This window comes from Cibotium barometz, chromosome 1 (assembly GCF_041138505.1).
Source record: "Cibotium barometz isolate CiBa-2024 chromosome 1, ASM4113850v1, whole genome shotgun sequence".
NCBI lineage: Eukaryota > Viridiplantae > Streptophyta > Polypodiopsida > Cyatheales > Cibotiaceae > Cibotium > Cibotium barometz.
The window spans coordinates 58,999,583-59,018,694 of record NC_141046.1 but is presented as its reverse complement, the minus strand read 5'-3'; the positions used below and the strand labels follow the sequence as shown (position 1 = coordinate 59,018,694).

The window sequence follows — 19,112 nt, the reverse complement described above, 5'->3', positions numbered from 1 at the left end:
GAGTCAAACATCATGTTGGAAATTGAGAGAGAGAGAGAGAGAGAGAGAGAGAGAGAGAGAGTCAAACATCATGTTGGATGAATGTTTCTATATGTGAGGCAATTGAGAGAGAGAGAGAGAGAGAGAGAATGAAAAATTGTGACTGTCAAGAGACGGTGGTGAGCATGGAGGCGGCCACAAACTGACTGTCAAGGAGGCGGTGGTGAGAGTGGAGCCGTTTGCAGTTCGCAGACGGTAGGCGAACTGACAAGGAGGCGGTGGCAATTAGTGAAAAGGCACAATGGTGAGTTGGTGAACACATGGTTAGTCTCCATTTAGGAAGCCCAAAATCAGAAAGAATCTTTCCATAAACGTTTTGGTGCACCTCCCATTAAAGTTCTTGGTGAAAGTCAATAATAGTGTATTCATGTGAAGGTTCAATTTGGTCAAGTTTTGTGTTTCTTATAACTCAACATTGTAGAAGGAGCAAATCCATTGTAAAAAAACTTATCATTGGGTATAATGAAATGAGCAGCATAGAGATTTCGTCAGAGATACTAAAGAGTCAAGAATACAAGGGATTGTGGGAAGTATCTTTAGACTCATCTATTGAGTTTCCAAATACTCAAGCACTAGTCAAGAGGGATTGTGGGAAGTATCTTTAGACTCATCTATTGAGTTTCCAAATACTCAAGCACTAGTCAAGAGGGATTACTTAGCAGCATTAGCTATAGACACACAGGAGGTGACATCTAAAAGAAGGATAAAAACTCCTAGAGTGAAGCAAATTGCCTAAAGAAGGACCATACATTGTGATACACATTATCATTATTGATGGTGAAGGTCGTGACTATACACTTCAGCAAGGGGAGGGTTACGTTATTACATATGTACATATGAGCTAGGTTTTGAGGCTTACTATGCATGCACTTAGCAGGTCTAGGGTGAAGAATCATTTGATATCATATATTCTATGCTTAATTTTGATTCCAACTCTACTAATTTAATATGCGCTTTATAAAGAAATGCAAAATTTAACTTAATTATTAACTCTATAATTGATATACATGCATGCAATATATATAATTATTAACTCTATAATTGATATACATGCATGCAATATATATAATAGTGTCAATATTTGAACTTCTATGAATGAAGATTTTAAATAGATTTAATTAGTTCTTACCGTTTAGTGTGTAACCACTTGATGTTTTAAAATGCTTATTAAGGTTATGCATGGTTAAGTTTTTTCTCATAGAATCAATAAATGTTGAATTGAAACATTACAAAATTATTTTTTGATGTATAAATGTATCCAAGTCTCTACACAACCCCAATAACATTTGTTGATGATTTGCAGTATAATATGCAACCTTATATTACCATTACTAGGGACGAGAAGAGTTAAATAAACACGATCATAAATAATAATAACTATAGGTTTTGAACATATTCCTTTCAAATCATAAATCAGGTCCACCATGATATATCTTTTGAACATGGTTTAGAGTTATAATTAATCATAAAATGATTCAATAGAGTTTGATATTAATTTAGGAGTAATGGCATCATCCTAACTATGTAAAATTTCACTCTTTTAAGAAGAGAATATATTCATAATATCTTGTCAATATTAGCAAGTGTAAAAGGCTACGATGGATTTGGCAACACAAATGGCATAGTAGTGTGTTGATATGGTGGGTGAATATGATTTACATAGAAGCTCATCATTACAAAACAAAATGGAAAATTCTATTTAATTAACTCCCTTTATTATATGTCTAGGAAGCTCTTGATTGAATCTCTTTGGAGTGCCATTATTTTTCTCCATCCTGCATGTGTTGGATGGAAATCATCCCAAAAAAAACTTGTATTAGGAGAGTCACATACTGCGTATAAAGGGTTTCCCATCTTATCAACTTGACTGCATGTATATTCCACACTCTTTGGAACACAACACGGTAGTAAAGGATTTTCAAGTCCTGTCCATGAGATTCACAAACATAATCATTAGATATTGACTGACTAAAACCATAAATTGTGCATGAAAAGAGTAATATGAACTTAAGAAGACGAATATTTACCAAAGAACTTTGGGTTGTTTATCACTTCCAAAAAGGTTGAGAAATGGTCCAACAGAAGAAATTGTGTTGGTCCACTTCTTCGTAGTACTGAAATGGTAGTATTCAAATACCTATTATGTTCAATGCTTAGATTATTAGCCCAATCGATACACACAGTATAGTTGCTATAAATACTGGTTACATTTGGTAAACAGCCAGTTGGTTGGAGGTTTGTCACAACAATTTTTCTGAATCCCATCTCACACAATGATGCCAAATCAATTGCTATTTGCTTTGATACATTTGTAATAAAATCGGGAAGGCCCTACGATTCAAAATCATTGTTTAGCACTAAAGCAATATATATGAAGTAATTTAAAAAAAAAATAAAAAAAAGGGCATGAATCAATTGTTTTGATAGAATATATCATTGACTCCACTTTTACCACTAAAGGGAAATAGGGTTATGAAAGCTTACCTTGTGATTTTAATGATAAAAATCATATTCTTTTTTTTAAAACCATGATTATATAGCAAACCCTTGTTTATAAGTAAATGTTAATCTAACTTTAAACTTTTGGACTCAAAATCCTTCTTACTAATAGCATATCAGAGAATATTTTTTCCTTTTTCCCCAAAATCAATGACACATACATTTTTTGTAATTTCTCAAGAACACAAAGACCTAGTTATTAGAAATAGAAAATGCACTTACATAGTGAGAGAAAAAAAGGATGCTAAAATCTATCCTAAGTATATATATATATATATATATATATATATATATATATATATATATATATATATATATATATATATATATACACATGTGGAGAGAGAGAGAGGGAGAGGGAGAGGGAGGAGGAAGAGTTTTAACACCATGGCCAAGCCAACAAACCATGTTTGATCCATATGATGGCACCAAAGTATGGGGATGGGACTTAACTCGTGATCTCTTGATTGGGGCTTGAATGCGTAAACCGTTATGCGCGCGCGCGCGTGCGCACACACACAAATAGATAGATAGAGAGAGAGAGAGAGAGAGAGAGAGAGAGAGAGAGAGAGAGAGAGAGAGAGAGAGAGAGAGAGTTTTAACATCAAAGCGAAGCCAACATACTATGTCTGATCCATATGATGGCACCAAAGATTTCACCGATGGCCCCAAAGTTCTAATAAACAAGAATTTATTTTTTGTATACACATGCTATATTTTTTGATGGTATGAAAAGCTCTTTTTTTTAAAGGAAATTGTACTAAGATTATGTATGTTAAGGAAACATAAAGGTAGCAATGGGAAGTTCAAAGTAGAAAATATAATTTATAAAAGCCACAAAGTCCCAATTGTAAACAAGTTTTTTGATGATGTAATAAGCTCTTCAAAGCTATCAATGCATATAAATTGATTAAATGCATCAAGAGAATATTTTATTCAAGGGTAAGGTTATACTCACCAGAAAAGATCCATTGTGATTAATGAGGAATGCCTCATAATCATTGCCTGAAACAACATATAGAGCAAGTGCTTCACCAAAAGTCTCATTACCATATATGCAACCTTCTTGCATCTTTTGCAAATCATATATTTGCTTGCTTATGGGTGGATATTGTGGTCCAAAAGTTTGGAAAACCCCACTACCACCAAATGCAAAGTTGATTCCCAATGAGAGGTCAACATTTGAAGAATGTGAATAATTATAAATTTGCCAAAAAGGAACGGGAGGAGAGGGCAATTCAAGTAAAAGGCCTGCAACAAACGTAATAATATTTTGTGTCAAAACAACATGTTAAAAAGTGAACAAGAAAACAAAAGTTATTTTTGTTAATTAACTAAAAGTAAGAAATAGAAGGCTTAGGATAAGATCATCACTCTTTCAAGACTAAGAAGTGGAATGTATAGCATGATTATGCTTTTCTTTGTTTGAGATTTTGATGTTGCATGGACACGAGCAGGCTTGATTCTCAATGGGAACCCTTGCTCTTCAGAACTGATGGGTTTGGTAAAATACAAGAAGTTTTTTTTTGGGGTGTATTTTAGTGTAATTTTTGACAAGGACTTAGAAATTTTCCAAGTATTTTAATGCCAAAAAACTCAGAAAACGAGCGTGATGCCCATCGGAAAGGAGCCAAGCTCAAAAACGGGTGTGACGCCCATCAAAAAGCAACTACGCAAGTACACCAGTGTGATTTCTAGTGTACGTGAGCAAACCTATTCACATGTATATGTGTTTCTATATATATTATAAAACAATATGAGCACGTGGGCTCTGTCTCTCTCTCTCTCACACACACACAAAATCAAATACAAAACGTCAATCAAAGGAATTTTTTCTTCTTATTTTTTAGAAATCCAAGATTTCTTTTTTCTCTCCTCTCCATAATATGTAATAGATAGAAAAATATGAGCACGTGGGCTCTCCGTCTGTCTCTCACGTGCCTGCTCACACAGACACACACAGAATCCATGACGTGCTCTCTCGCACCCCGTCTCTCTCTCTCTCTCTCTCTCTCTCTCTCTCTCTCTATCGCGCACGTGCCCTCTTGGAAGTGGAGGTTGTGGGTTAGACCCTACCCTAGCGGCAGTGTTACTATTGTGCCAACCCTCGTTATATCAAAACGGCAGCTGATCAGCCACATACCCCCGCGCGTGCGCAACACACACACACACACACACACACACACACACACACACACACACACACACACACGAGCGCCGCGCGTGTTCCTGCGTACATATGCAATATTATATACGCAAGCTAAGTGCGCGCAGTAACAAGAAACGATTACTGATATAATCTGTGAGCACGTATCCATCCGAGAAGCGGCCGGCTGGGTGGCCCGGATAGGTGATGCCATAGGGAGGCTTCCATGGCCTGCTTGTAGCGTCCGCGGCTTCAGGGTTGTGGTTTCCAGTGTCAGCGTATGAATCCCCAAACACAAACAGTGCTTTCATTTCCTTTCCAGCCCTTGCCAAACCTGCAAAACCCAGCCTCGATTACTATCATTCCCGCTAGCCGAGCCTGATTAGCTTCCAAATATTATCGCATGGGCCTATAATCTAACGTATTAAAAATCCTTCCAAACTCTAATTAGAGCATATCTAATAATAGGGTATAACGCCTGCAGGCAAATTAATCACGAGTGTTGATCACCATTGCGTAGCGCCATGCAAACCCTAGCCTGATTGCTCGTATGATTGATTAAGAGAAGTTATTACCGATTACAAGGCTCATAGTTAGTAGCACTAATCCAAGCTTTGCGCCCATTATACTGGCTTGGCTAAAAGCTAGGAATGTACCAAATGACAAGGCAGCTATGGAGAGGACGCAAGAAGGATGGCTTGGTATTTAAAGAATAATTCACGTCTCCGTTTCTTCACAACACACAACATTGTCTCCACCACCCTCCAATATTCTTAAAGACAAAACCCTCCTTTGGCACCTTCCCCTCCCTTATTGATTTATTCCAGTTATGTCCAAATTCTAAGAGTTGATGTTCCCAATACACATTTTTCTTTTCTCACTCTTATTGAAAAAAAAGGGTGACCAACTCACCCAATAATGGACAATGGCAAAACTATGATCCAGCATTATTCCCTTTCACTAGTTTAGTCACTAGTGGCCTAGTGAATCACAAAATCCCCAATCAAGACAATGTATGACAAGACCTTTCATCATCGGTGATATCATCGCCATTCCTATATTTGTATTATTGATAAAGATAAATCTCTAGAAATTATGTTCATATTTCCAATGGTTTTACCAATGAAACATATCGAATATTCTTTCTCATCATGGGGATATACAATATTAGGCCTTATTAAATACACATGCAGCTTATTATATTCTCCCCATGTATAAGAGGCTTATTATATTCTTCCCATGTATAAGAGGCGTCCAAAATGATATTTCACCCAAAGGTATTTTCTCTCTAGTAATGCAATTGAATAACAAAGTAAAAAATTTAGGTCAATTTGCACGAAGCCAATCATGTATAAAATATGCAATCAATGTGAAGGCTAATCATGTATAGTATGCCAATCATGTATAATATGTAATGTCATAGGTAAAGACCATACTATGGTGCTAAAATTCCATAAAATATATTTTATTAGTACTACTATGATGACCAACATTAACAAACAATGCAATTGAGTCAAATTGAATTAACGTCAAACTATCAATGGTTTAGAGTCATGAATAAAGACTAGAAAATCGTTTTTGAAGAGTTTCTCATATTTATTTATTCCAACACATTCTTGATGCATTGTCATAATCTACATACATACTACACAACGCATATGGCATAACATTTATAACCATCAAAAGAAGAAATAACGTCTTAACTAGTAAAAAAGGGAGACAAATCTATTGTGTACTTCATTTTTAATCTTTTGTGGATCCCCATATAGGTGATAAAGGGTTTTTCTCTTTATCCATGATCTTGTATTTATTTCCAATGGTACACAAAAAAATGGCTTCCTAATTTCTATATCAAACATTTACATGGCAAAAAGTTTAATGCAAGTTGGTTGGTTATTAGGGTGATGTGACTTATTTGGTATGCGCTTCACACTATCATAAAAAAACTAAAAAAATTGATGCATAATTGGTCAAGGCTACATGTTTCTCCCTTTTTTAAAATTATTATAAAAAAAGAGCATGGATAAATGTTTGTCCTTTTACTTGCAAATTTCATACTTTAAAACCTTCTATTGTACAAGTGTGTAAACAAAAAAGAGAATAGCATTAAGATTCTTACATCTAGCTAACACACTTTTATTCAAAAGTATATTTGTTAAAAAAATAACTTTTACATAGAATAATGCTCTTAATTACACTAATCTTAGCTCATGAGCCACAAAAAAACTAAGAATAATCAAATATGTAACTCACAAGAAGAAATCTCATCAAGTTAAAAATTAAGCGACCATTTTATTGGCCATCATGTCCCCAAAGTGGTAGCCTAGTGGATAAGACTTTGGACTTTCTATACAGGAGGTCTTCGATTCAAATCCTCTTGGGGACATTTTTTACTAAGGGTGTGTTTGCGTGGAGGTGACCGGTATTGAGAGATGTAATCGCGGTGTTGTGTGTATATGGAAAAGCACCCTAGAGGTGCAAGATATTGTGGTAAGATCTCGGTAAGATAAGAATGCCACATGTATGGTGTGTGAGTGTTGACCAAAAGAGTGGAAAAGGGAGTGCCACATGGATGATGATGTGTAAAGTGGGATAAGGCTAGAAGGCCTATATCATTGTATGGTTCATTGTGAATGCAATAGAGAAGAAGAGATCAAGTGTTGAGTGTGCAATCTCTCTCTTATGGAGTTCCTTGTGTGGTTTAATCCACCTTAATTATTATGCTTAATCTTGTGTCTATCACCATGATCAGTCCCATTTTAGGATTGTTAACATGGTATCAGAGCGCTTGGGTGGGCTCTTGGTCATGGTGAATATCTATGTATAGTTTTTCTTAGTTATGTGTTCATTGATTAAGCATTATTTTTAGTTTATTATGAAAAAATTAGCACACTCATTGTCATTAGTATTGCATTTGGAGAGAGATTATGCTCATCGAGATTTGGAGATTATGGTGCTGCCCAAAGAAGTTGAAAATGGAGATTTCAACAAGTATGAAGGCTATGGAGTCTTCGGTGTCAACAAGGAAGCTACCAAGAAAATATTTGTGAATGTATTTTGGATTTTGCCTCATTAATTTTTGGTTGAGCATTGGAGAATGCTCAATGTAAAGAAGGGTTGCTGATTTATGGGATGAGTGAATCCCATGGTTCTTACAAGTTAGCAAAGAGCATGTGTGGAGGTGAAAGGCTTGTCCAAGCAAGGGTTAAGCATTGTGGTCAAGAAAAGGAACCCATGAATGTGCACATCAAATGGAGGGATGTGCTGATTTGCTCATGAAAGATGAGCAATGGTCGGTGGAAGCAAGAGGCATCTTTCACAAGGTATATCACCAAAGATTTCTTGTGAGAAATATTGCATAGAAGCATCCTTGCAAATGGATGCATGCAAAGAAGGGCATGTATATTGGAGCTCAATGGTGAGCTCATGTGGCCATGTTGATGGATTTGGAAAAACCCCTACTAGGAGGTTTTCTGAGGCAAAAAGTAGCAACTAAAACAAGCTACATATTTGGAGAACTTGGGCGCAGAGTGGTAGAGACCAAGCATAGCCAAGTCTCAAAGAAAAAGCAATGGGAGCAGCAAAGAAACTTCAGTCTGGTGAGTTGCAGCAAAGAGAAAGCTACGAAGCGACTTCAATAGCAAGAGTTCTGAGAAAAGCAAATAGTTACCGGTAAGAAAATTGGAAGCTTGTAGGCACGAGAGAAATCTCAGGTGCAGAGAGGCGGCAACATTACTGAGTTTCAAAGAATGTATGCAAGGACGTGCAATAGGTACATGGACAAGAAGTAGCGTAGTAGTATAGCCATAGGCAAGGCAAGGTGCAAGACTTTTGAAGCTTCACCACACAGACAAGTCAACTTCAAAGGGAGCCATCGTTCAATGGGCTACACAAAAGCTCAACTACTCACCTTCAATAGTTAGTAGAATAGTATGTTGGTATTGAAGCCAACCCAAAGCAAAAGCAAGGAAATGCCTACAGTTGCTGCCACCTCGGGAAGGTTGTAGAGGGCCCGGCTAAGCCGATGCAGAGAGGCCCACACAAGGGATGGTGAGGCCCCCCGACTGTTGAGAGATGGGTGCTGCTAAAATGGAAAAGTGTGGAAACTAGATGATTATGAGAAATGGGCATTGCTCAGGGTAATATGAAACAGAGGACTGTGTAGCAGCCATGAGTGCCTCCGGAGGGGCTGCGATGGAAGACGACCTCGTGATGTGGGTCCCATGTGCAGGATGTCCCAAAAAATTTAGTTCGTGCCGTTTAAAGGTTGCAGAGATCTTTGGCGCATTTTGGACTTAGAGTTAAGATTTCATTCACACCATATCATCAGTTTTTAAAAAGCATAAGCCTTGTTCACATGGAACAATAGGCATAGTTATATTTTAAAGAAATTGGTACACACGTGAGGATATCCTACCCGGTTGTGACAAAATGGAAATGTAATTTATAATTGGATGAACACCTATGTATGAGAAGGGTAACTGTACTCGAGCATGAAAGCTCAAAATGAGATTTTTTTTCACCCATTGGTATGAGGGTTGCCCTGCTCGAGCTCACCGAGAAGCTCGAAATGGTTGTCGTCACTCGTGTGATGTGTGCATGAGCGATGCACGTGTGAGGTGCATGCACATGGGTTGGTTCCCACCCAAACTTCTATGTTCAAATCGGACTCAGTGGTTCCGCTGAGCGAGTCGGCTCAAAATAGACTAGCTGTCTAAGATGGTAGACACGCGCACACATGTTTGGTTGATGGACACTCCAATGTATCATTGAGGGAGAGTGTTGAAAGGTAGCAATTGCGGTTGTGTAATGCTACATTGATATGGGTGATGGGTGATGGGGATGAGTCATGGAACACCTCGATTAAGAGGGGGTGTTGAGAGATGTAATCGCAGCATTGTGTGTATGTGGGAAAGCACCTTAGAGGTGCAAGATATTGTGATAAGATAAGAATGCCACATGTATGGTGTGTGAGTGTTGACCAAAAGAGTGGAAAAGGGAGTGCCACATGGATGATGAAATGTAAAGTGGGATAAGGCTAGAAGGCCTATATCTTTGTATGGTTCATTGTGAATGCAATAGAGAAGAAGAGATCATGTTGACCAAAAGAGTGGAAAAGGGAGTGCCACATGGATGATGAAATGTAAAGTGGGATAAGGCTAGAAGGCCTATATCTTTGTATGGTTCATTGTGAATGCAATAGAGAAGAAGAGATCAAGTGTGGAGTGTGCAATCTCTCTCTTATGGAGTTTCTTGTGTGGTTTAATCCAACTTAATTCTTATGCTTAATCTTGTGTCTATCACCATGATCAATCCCATTTTAGAATTGTTAACAATTGGGATGTAGGCAACCATTCACACACATTGCAGGCTGTCACCGTTTGATCGTCATGGATGGCACTTGCTTCCACCCAGCTTCCACCTTCCTCTTCAGCGATCCTACCACAACAACAGTGTACAATTCTTACCCTTCAAGCTCACGCTTTGGATTGGGTACAATAGGTGCCATCATGGACATCAAAGATCGTGACTCAACTTGCGACACCCAGTTCTACCAAAGTTGTAGGGTGTTCACTCCAATCGGCTGAGCAATTAACTTGTGGGGTTTGTCCCATGGCTTGTCCACCACTAACTACAAAGTGGCCAATATTTGGAAGGGTGGTATCCCCTTACGGTACTCGACTACGTGTGGAGTTAGTATGTGATGTGTGTGTAGCCGAGTGAAATTCCCATGTGTGACTAGAAATGGAAAAAAGACCTCATGAAAAAAAAGCAACCTATGGAAATTTACATTACACGTATGTAGATTCATTTAATAAAGACAATCTTTATGACAAAGTTTCTCTACCATCATCCATCCCTCCTTTTTTCCTTTAACTAGAAGTGCAATGGCTAGATAAATCTTCTATTTAATTGAAGAACAATCCCATGGATTAAATGTTTCATCTCAAGCATACCATTGTATTGGCATGTGCATCCTAATAATCATGCAATTCAACATCAATAACAATGCAATTAACAAGAATCATCACCATTTTATTGACCATTCTATCCTTTAATTTTTTTGATTAAATCTTATATAGCACTTGGCTCCGTGCAGGTAATTGAAATTAGTAAATAGACTACATATTATGGTAGTTTTGTAACATATTGGTTGGAATTGGTAACTAGATTACACATTGTGGTAGTTTTGCAACAATTAAAAAACAAAAGAAACAAAGAATTATACTACTATTAACAATATGTAGTTTTGGCTAGAATTGGTAAGTAGATTACATATTGTGGTAGTTTTGAAAAAAGACATCCACATTATGTGCTTCTATGGAAAAATATCTTTTCCCTTAAAATTCTATAATTGCTACCATGGAAACATCATTGATGTTTCTATGGTAGAAATATCATTGATGTAATCTTCATTAAATGGTTGAGCTAAGTTATTACTTTTGCTACAGTTGTGTCTTTTGCAATTCTATGGATTGTATAGTGAGTCCTTATATTTTCTAAATATACATGTGAGAATGACCATGCAGTGACCATTTTCAATCGCACTCACTATATTTGAGATATTTTACTAAGTAATAGGAGGGGCGAGGAGACAAACCTTACTAAAGGCTAATATTATTCAAAGCAAAAATATAAGAGGAATGTTTATCCAATTGTGGTTATAGAAAAGATCATTGACTTGCTTCAAGAAACCACGACCTTATATCATGAGAAGATATGGAAGCATGAGTAAGGCTTAAGAAGGGAAAAGTTGAACCTGAACACTTAGTTAAGGACGTGGAAGCAATATCAAAGAAAGTGAGAAAACCACCCAACACTGAAAGAGCTTTATTCATCAATTTGGGGTGTTAAATACCCAGGCTTCAGGGAGAGATCCAAAAAATAAGGAGTAAAGTTATGGGCCTCTATATTACCCTTGAAAAAAGCCTATGATATTACCATCATGAAATGTTTATGAAATTGTGAGAATAGAAACGATCATTGACTTGCTTTAAGAAACTATACCCTTAATTCATGAGGAAGACTTGAGTAAGACTTAAGAAGGGAAAGGTTGAACTTGAACACTTGGTTTAAGGACTTGGAAGAAATATCAAAGAAAGTGAGAAAAGCATCCAACACTAATGTTAACCACTCCATAGGTTAACATGGTTTCATCCTCCCAACACATCGTAAGGCACTCAACCATCTTACCCACTTGAACTGGCATCTACCTTTTATAAGACAACCTTGTGCTTAAGAGTCTAAGGACTTCGTGTATATACTTGTTTAACACTAGTAAGAGAGGTCGGACCATTTTTAAGTTTGGCTAGCCTCGTGTGAAAGAGAGCTTATAGAAGTGAACCTAGAGATGCGAGCCTAAGGGAAAAAAAAGGAGAGGTGTCTAAAACTAGTTTCAGACCCACTGTAGAAGCACTGAAAACCTTTGATGCAAACCCGGTTTGGACTAATGGTTGGAAATGACAATACACTCAATTGTAGCATATCAAACCACACTTCCTCAAACCCACCAAGCCTTCAATCTGAGTAAACGTCCATCATTTAGTAGAGTGCTCCCCTATTTGAGAGGCTAGACTCCTTAGAATCCACCTCAAGTGAGCTCCAAGAAGTGAGAAGCTTTGGGAATACATGAGCCAACAAGACGTAGATGTGAGCAGAGGAAAAATTGAAACACCTGGAAACATGATCCACCACAGTCCTTCGAGCTCTCAATCCACCAATTGGATCTATAAACAACACCATAAATTTTATGGAAAAGGGTATTAAACCACCCTATTTTTGGGTGAAGCAAGACTAAGAACCACAAGGTTCCCTCCCTTAGCAAAACAAGTGGTAAAACCATGTTGGACACCATAATGTTTTAAATATTTGGTGTTGATCCTAGGCTAGGTTTACTATTCTAAGCTAACCATGACTAACAAGCAGCCTAATAACTATAGGTTATAGAAATCAAGAGATGTCTCCTATACTATAATATTAAGGACACGTGTTCCTCAAAACACAAAACATCAAATGCACATCATGCAAGGAGGAGTCCCACTTTCCACACGAGCTCATTATAGAAGTGTCTTCAGTCGGAAACCAAGTTTCAATTCTTCTTCATTTAGACAAGGAACATGGAACATGGAACAAGGAACATGGAGAAGGTAAATAGCCAATGTTTGGGACTACCCTTAAACCAAAGGGTCCATAAGGGCATTTACATAATGTATCCTCAGCTATATCAACAAGCTTGCAATCTCAAAACTAGACCATCGAAGGATAAGTGCCATTCTAAAAACCGCACAGCCCAACCCCATGGGATAAGAGATTCAATACCCCAAAATAAAGGGCACAACCCAATCCCATGGGGTAAGAGATTCCATACAATAAAATAGAGGGATTGTTACAACCACCCCCTTATGTTCCCCAGCCACCTGAACAACAAAATACATGCAAGGATGAAATTTAAAATGGGAAGGGGGGTTACAACAAACATGGCACCTAGAGGGTCATAGTTAGGTAAAACAACCAAGCCAATCCACATCCTCTCCACATATCAAGAATGATGACCAAATTTGATAGAACTGAAGATCACATTCAGTACCAAGAGAAGTTTGATCAAGTTTATTTGATCAAGTTTGCAAGGCCATGGGACGGATAATTTGATGATCCCGCCTGGAAGGAAAAGAAGGCCAGTGGCTTAGGTCACTAAACCCACTTGAGAATAGCTATGAGGTCTTCATATACACTCTCATTGTGGGATTCTCACCCACTAGGGAGCTAAATGGATCCCCATTGCATAAATCTATAACCTTAAGCAAGAGGAAGGAGATAGAATATGGGATTACATTAGTAGAACCAAGTACAATAATATTTTCTTGTATTCAGAAATAGGGAATGATTACAGGGGATTGAAGTGAAGCTTATTCATTATTAAGGCTGAGGAGGAATCTTACAGTCCTCCTAAAATGTATCTAGAAATTGTATTTGGTACTTATCTGTAATTTATGTAAGGACTGCCATACCTTGTGCTCCAATCTCAAGCCTTGTCACGTCTCATCTTAGCCAATCTCTGAATAAACTTACATTTGCTACATTGCTATTGAAATTGTTATTAATGCAAGATATAGTGTTTTGTATATATGAAGAAAATAGAGAAAATAATTATTACTTACTCTTTTAGATTTGCAAATCCTTTAGCCCAAAATCAAACCACAACATTAAAACCAAAATCAAACCGCAACATTAAAACCAAACCGCAACATTAAAACCAAAATACGTCATTGCCTACCAAAAATACTAAGAGGGAAAAGCATAGGTTTCCTTACTCAAAGAAACCATCTCCTTATACTACAGGGTTTGCAATCACGGGGGCTACCCATCTAGTAGCATGCCTCCACTTTCTCTCATCTTTATAGAATGTAGTTCTCCATTTGTCCTCAAGCTCCTTTGTAGGCAAGGTATCTACAAGAGGGTCAATCTCTCTAGTGGCAGAGGTACTCATCCTATATTTCATAGGTTATTACATTATTATGAGAATATATAGATGTTAATCATATATTGCAAATGTTAGAATTATTTATTCATCTACCATGCCATATAAATATCGTACCTAGAATACTATTTGGGATAGTTTTGAAAGTTCATAGTTGTACCAAGATAGGCGGCCCTTTTTATTTGCATCGAGGCATGTTTCTCCATCTATTCCTTGTTCATCACTCTTGTGTGCTTCATAATTGTTTCTTTATTTTCTAATCAGAGTGCCCTATTATGGCACACTTTGTCCACAAGAGACAACGAAACAGAGCCCAATTCATTCATTCTATGGCAAACATATTATGAGTTTTGGTGAAAGATAAAATATTTTACACTTGAGCCATCCTAAGTCAAAGAGATTTAAGATAAATATTCTCTTAATGTGTATGTTCCCTTGCCTATTTAAGAAAAATATTCTCAAAGAGATTTAAGACAAATATTCTCTTAATGTGTATGTTCCCTTACCTATTTAAGCAAGCTATGACTATGAGGACATCCCCCTTACTATCCTCATTAAATTCATTAAGGATAGTGCCAACACATGGCTATCTTGATATACAAAATTCTTAAATGCTACATTTAGTGTGAACCTAATTAGTCCATTACTATTTTAAAAAACTTAACACCGCATTCAAAGAGTTAGCATGTTAAGATGAATGACATTTACTAATCTCCTCCATCCATGCCATAACGCAATGATTGCCTCCCACACCTAAAACATCTTCTTAGACAAGAATGCCCACTCCATGTTTTTTATCACTATCTCAAACTTCTTGTTTTTCATTTGCCATATGTCATCCCATTTATACTTCTCTAACAAGATTGTGAGATGAGGAGATAGATCAAATGAACATGCATCAATCAATAACATAGCAATTTGTGTAGAATTCCCTTGCTAGCTTCTTATACCTAAACTGCATTCTTCTTATAGATGGGTTAGGCACAAGTCTACACAAGGAAATAGGTAGCAAAGGAGTGGATCTCTTCACCTGTAATGTACACATAGAGGTTGTGCTTACCACTCATAATAAGACCTTATGAAATATTACTTAAAAAAAGTGGATAACAGTTACCTTTACTCTATTTATACTATCTTGCAAGAGTTCTAGCTATGCAGACAAGTTGCATGTGTGACCATGTAGTGGTCTTCATTCTCACCTTCTTTTTCAGTTCCCTCTATCACCTCTTCTACTTCCCTTATTTCTTTCATGGATTTCGAAGAAGCACCTTTTTTTGTAGACTTAGAAGATCGAAATGGATTTCTTCGTGTAGGTACCCAATCATCATCTTCTCCTTCTCGCATTGTTTTCCTCCTCTTCTTTGTGCTCGTTACTTCTTGGCTTGCTTGTTTGGTAGAAGTGCTCTTTAAGTGCTATCCATGCTTTGGAGATTTAATTACATGTTGTGTTTCCATTGGGTGTGGGTCAATCTAAATATAACATATAAATGATAAATTAATTTAAGTAAAATAAAAAATAACAAGAAAATAACAAATATAAAACACTTACGCAATCTCTTGCTGGCCATAAAATGATATAGCCTTTACTTTGATTTAATGTGGAGACCACCATCTTCAAGAGGAAAAGGAAGCGATACTTCTCCCACTTCAATATTTTCAATCGGCATGCCAACATACCTAGATGGTAAAGGAGCTCTATGCACAATATCGACAGTGGAGTTTACATGCAACATGGTGCTAGAGCTACTTTCATATCGTTGAATGTTAAAAACACCCGTGTTCCTTTTTCAAGTTGACGAGGCACCATATTCAAGGGAAGAGAAAGAGAAAAAGTAAGAGATAAAAGACAAGAGGAAGAAGCGTAAGAGAAAGATAAATAAAATATAAAGAACAGACATTGAAAGAGAAAGGAAAGAAGATAGGAAGAGAAAGTGAACAATAATAGGGAGATCAAGAAGAGAGAGGCAAGGGAAAGATATAAATAAATAGAGACAAAGGAAAAGGAAAAGATATAAATAGGAAAGAAAGACAAACTTTTAGGGTTTTTTTTTTAAAGAGAGAAAAGTGAGAGAAGGAGTTGCTTATATAGACAAAAGATAGAAAAGAAAGAGAAAGAGAAGGGAGGGGAAGGCAAGAAGGAAGGGAGGGGAAAGAGGAGGGAACACAAGAGAGGGTGCACACAAGAAGGGAGGGGAAGGCAAGAAGGAGGGGAGGCAAGAGAGGGACGCGAGAGAGAGAGGGGGGGCTTAATATTAAATAGGGGAGGCGAGAGAGGGACGCGAGAGAGAGAGGGGGGGCTTAAGATGAAATAGGGGAGGCGAGAGAGAGGGGGAGCCTTAATATGGAACCCCCTTACTTCAGGGCGACCCATGTAGGGCAGTCGCCCTTAGTGAGGGCTACCCTTACTAAGGGCAATGTCACCCTTAGTGAGGGAGGCACCCTTAGTAAGGGCGACCTTGCTAAGGTCGTCCTCAATAAGAGCAACCTTACTAAGGGTGACCTTAATCTTAAGGTTACCCTTATTAAGGGTAACCTTAATCTTAGTAAGGTTGCCCTTAATAAGGGTAACTTTAATGATGTTATTTTTTAAATTATATTTTTAGTAATTAAAGCTATTCAAATAAAATATGAAGAATTAAAATAATAATAAAAAATGAATAAAATAATTATATTTATAATTAAAATAATATATATGTGGGAGTTATTATCAAATATTTTCATTAAAAATGAATTTTAAATTTTGTATATTGATGGTACTATTTATAATGATTGAAGAATGTTATTATGATTATCAAAAATATTATATTTTTTAATATATAAAAAATGTATATATTTTTTTAAAATATGTACGGACCTAGTGTTTAAAATTCAAATAGTTTATTGTGCATTTGTGAGTTACTTTGAGTTTTGTTTTGTAAGACATATAGTACTTTACAAATAGAGATCTCTCTCGCCTATTTTCTTTTATTTTGTGTTTTTGTTTATTGACATCGAGAACACAACATTTCACATTTTTATAGGAGGTTTAGAGAGTGATCCTATTATTAGGACTGTGCAAGGATGTTTTTATATTTCTAAATGGGATGATTATGTTGAAATGTTATCTACTCATTTTGGATTGAAGGCTTTTATAATCAAACCACAAGATGATGGTGTAGATCATCTTATATCTATCCACCAGTGAGACCCATGAAGAGGAACCATGTTATATTAACAACAAAATATCTTGTGGTTCCAATAATAGGAGAGTCAAGTAACACCACAACAAGCACACCAAAGTAAGTCATTATTGATCTTACAATAAAAGATTCTCCCATGACACACCCTATCAGAAGAGTGTGGTCAAATACTTATTATCTGAGGAATCTCATGCAGGTGTTCTTCGTAGAATGATATTAGCATGCACACATATTGAGAAGGTGGAAGAGATTCCTCAAATTTACAATGACAATGTGGCTTTTGAGTTACCGCGAAAAGTGCATTATCCTTCAGGATCTCCAATGCAAGGAATGGAGCAAGCACATACTCACCATTATTGGGTGAAACCTACGGAGAGTCACGCAAAGTTTCTCGAAGTAGTTTGAAAGAGTTCTTGTGGAGGATTGTTTAAGCACACTTATCTGTTGTGTGGAAAAAGAACTATGAACGGCACACCGAATATAACATCAAGGATTAGTAAGCTTCAATAAACATTGATTAATAAGAATATTTATTAGGACTTTGTATTTTTTTAAATAATAGGCAAGCTCACATAGAAGCTTCCCTCAGTGGGCTTAACATTGGATGGATATGGCTCTTTGGCTTGTTTTCTACTACAAAACCAGACCTATATGCAAAAGCATGTGTGGTGTTATAGTGTACTATTGTATGCCTGATGACCCACATATGAACAAATTGATGATACATCAAGGGGAACGTTTGCATGAGGAGGTGCAAAGGGGCACATCACGGCAAGCATTAAAAAAGATAAGAGAACTTGTGCAAGAGGAAATTTTAGAGGTGGCTACAAGTGGTCCAAGGAAGATATAAAGGGATATTACCAAACAACTTGTATTGGATATAGTTCTATTAGATATAGTTGTTAGGAAGAATATGAAGGATGGATCAAATATTAGCAACATGGACTTGTCACTATTAGTCTTTTTCATTGGGAACAAAGCTTGAACATCCATACGGTTTGATATCTAGTTAGGAATTTTCAAGAAGAGCACAAGCGACTTTGTCCTCTCAGTGGCATTGTGCATTGAGTGAAGAACAGACACTTTTGAAGTACAAACACATTAGAATGTGGTGGATGAACAATAAAGTCGGTGATGCAAACTTACCAACCATGAATTGCTGGCTTAGTTGGTGGCATACTAGATATTCCCACTTGAGGAAGCACCTTGTAGGGGTAAGTATTACTTTCTTGGTTTTGAAGACACATAGCTTGCACTTTGGATTCTCAGTTGTTAAGTTAATCTTTTGTTATGGGTTGTGGCTAGAGCTTACAACTTGGATTCTCATCAATTAACTTAATATCTTGTTATAGGATGTAGATGATGCCACTTTGTCACATATGCCAACCACCAATCTGGTAGAAACTAAACATGCAAATTGGTTTTGGCAGCAAGAGAGGGTTTCAAGGGAACCATCAGTTTATATCATGTTGCTATTTCAGATCTCGCTAATTCTCTCTTGTAATTCCACAAAGAAGCATGCATTTATGCAAGCCAAATATCACGAAGCAGACCCTACAATAACAAAGTTGATGGAGAAGGCCAGATCATCAAAAGCTCCAAGCCCATCCAACCCTACTAAGAGATTGGTGAGGGAAGTAGTGGCACATCGATGCATGTGCAACCAAATTATATTGGTGATAAAAGTACAGTTAGTTGGTGTCGAAAACCCACACAATTATAAACCTTGAGAGGATGAAAACTCATGACATCGTGCGGAGTATGTCACAAA

At 37.0% G+C, this 19,112-nt stretch overlaps 1 protein-coding gene across 2 annotated transcripts; it reads right to left on the bottom strand.

Moving 5' to 3' along the window:
• Positions 1-1,510: 1,510 nt before the first annotated feature.
• On the bottom strand, positions 1,511-5,390 carry LOC147642240 (GDSL esterase/lipase At5g03610-like). 2 transcript variants are annotated; one of them, XM_086776581.1, is made up of 5 exons: positions 5,260-5,390; positions 4,830-5,018; positions 3,497-3,789; positions 2,067-2,370; positions 1,511-1,964 (listed from the first exon to the last, which is right to left on the bottom strand). In XM_086776581.1, exons 1-5 carry the CDS (start codon positions 5,306-5,308, stop codon positions 1,756-1,758), a joined length of 1,044 nt encoding a protein of 347 aa, XP_086632707.1. In that variant the 5' UTR covers positions 5,309-5,390; the 3' UTR covers positions 1,511-1,755. The 2 variants fall into 2 exon arrangements, with proteins under 2 accessions (XP_086632707.1, XP_086632636.1); XM_086776510.1 differs by having other exon boundaries at positions 4,830-5,030; positions 5,260-5,388.
• Between the last annotated feature and the right edge of the window lie 13,722 nt (positions 5,391-19,112).

Bases quoted from the DNA above. Each gene is read 5' to 3' on its own strand.
- LOC147642240 (XM_086776510.1), bottom strand. From the start codon at position 5,308: ATGGGCGCAAAGCTTGGATTAGTGCTACTAACTATGAGCCTTGTAATC. The intron at 5,031-5,259 runs GTAATAACTTCT...AGTAATCGAGGC, and splicing joins AACTATGAGCCTTGTAATCG to TGGGTTTTGCAGGTTTGGCA. The intron at 1,965-2,066 runs GTAAATATTCGT...TCTCATGGACAG, and splicing joins AAACAACCCAAAGTTCTTTG to GACTTGAAAATCCTTTACTA.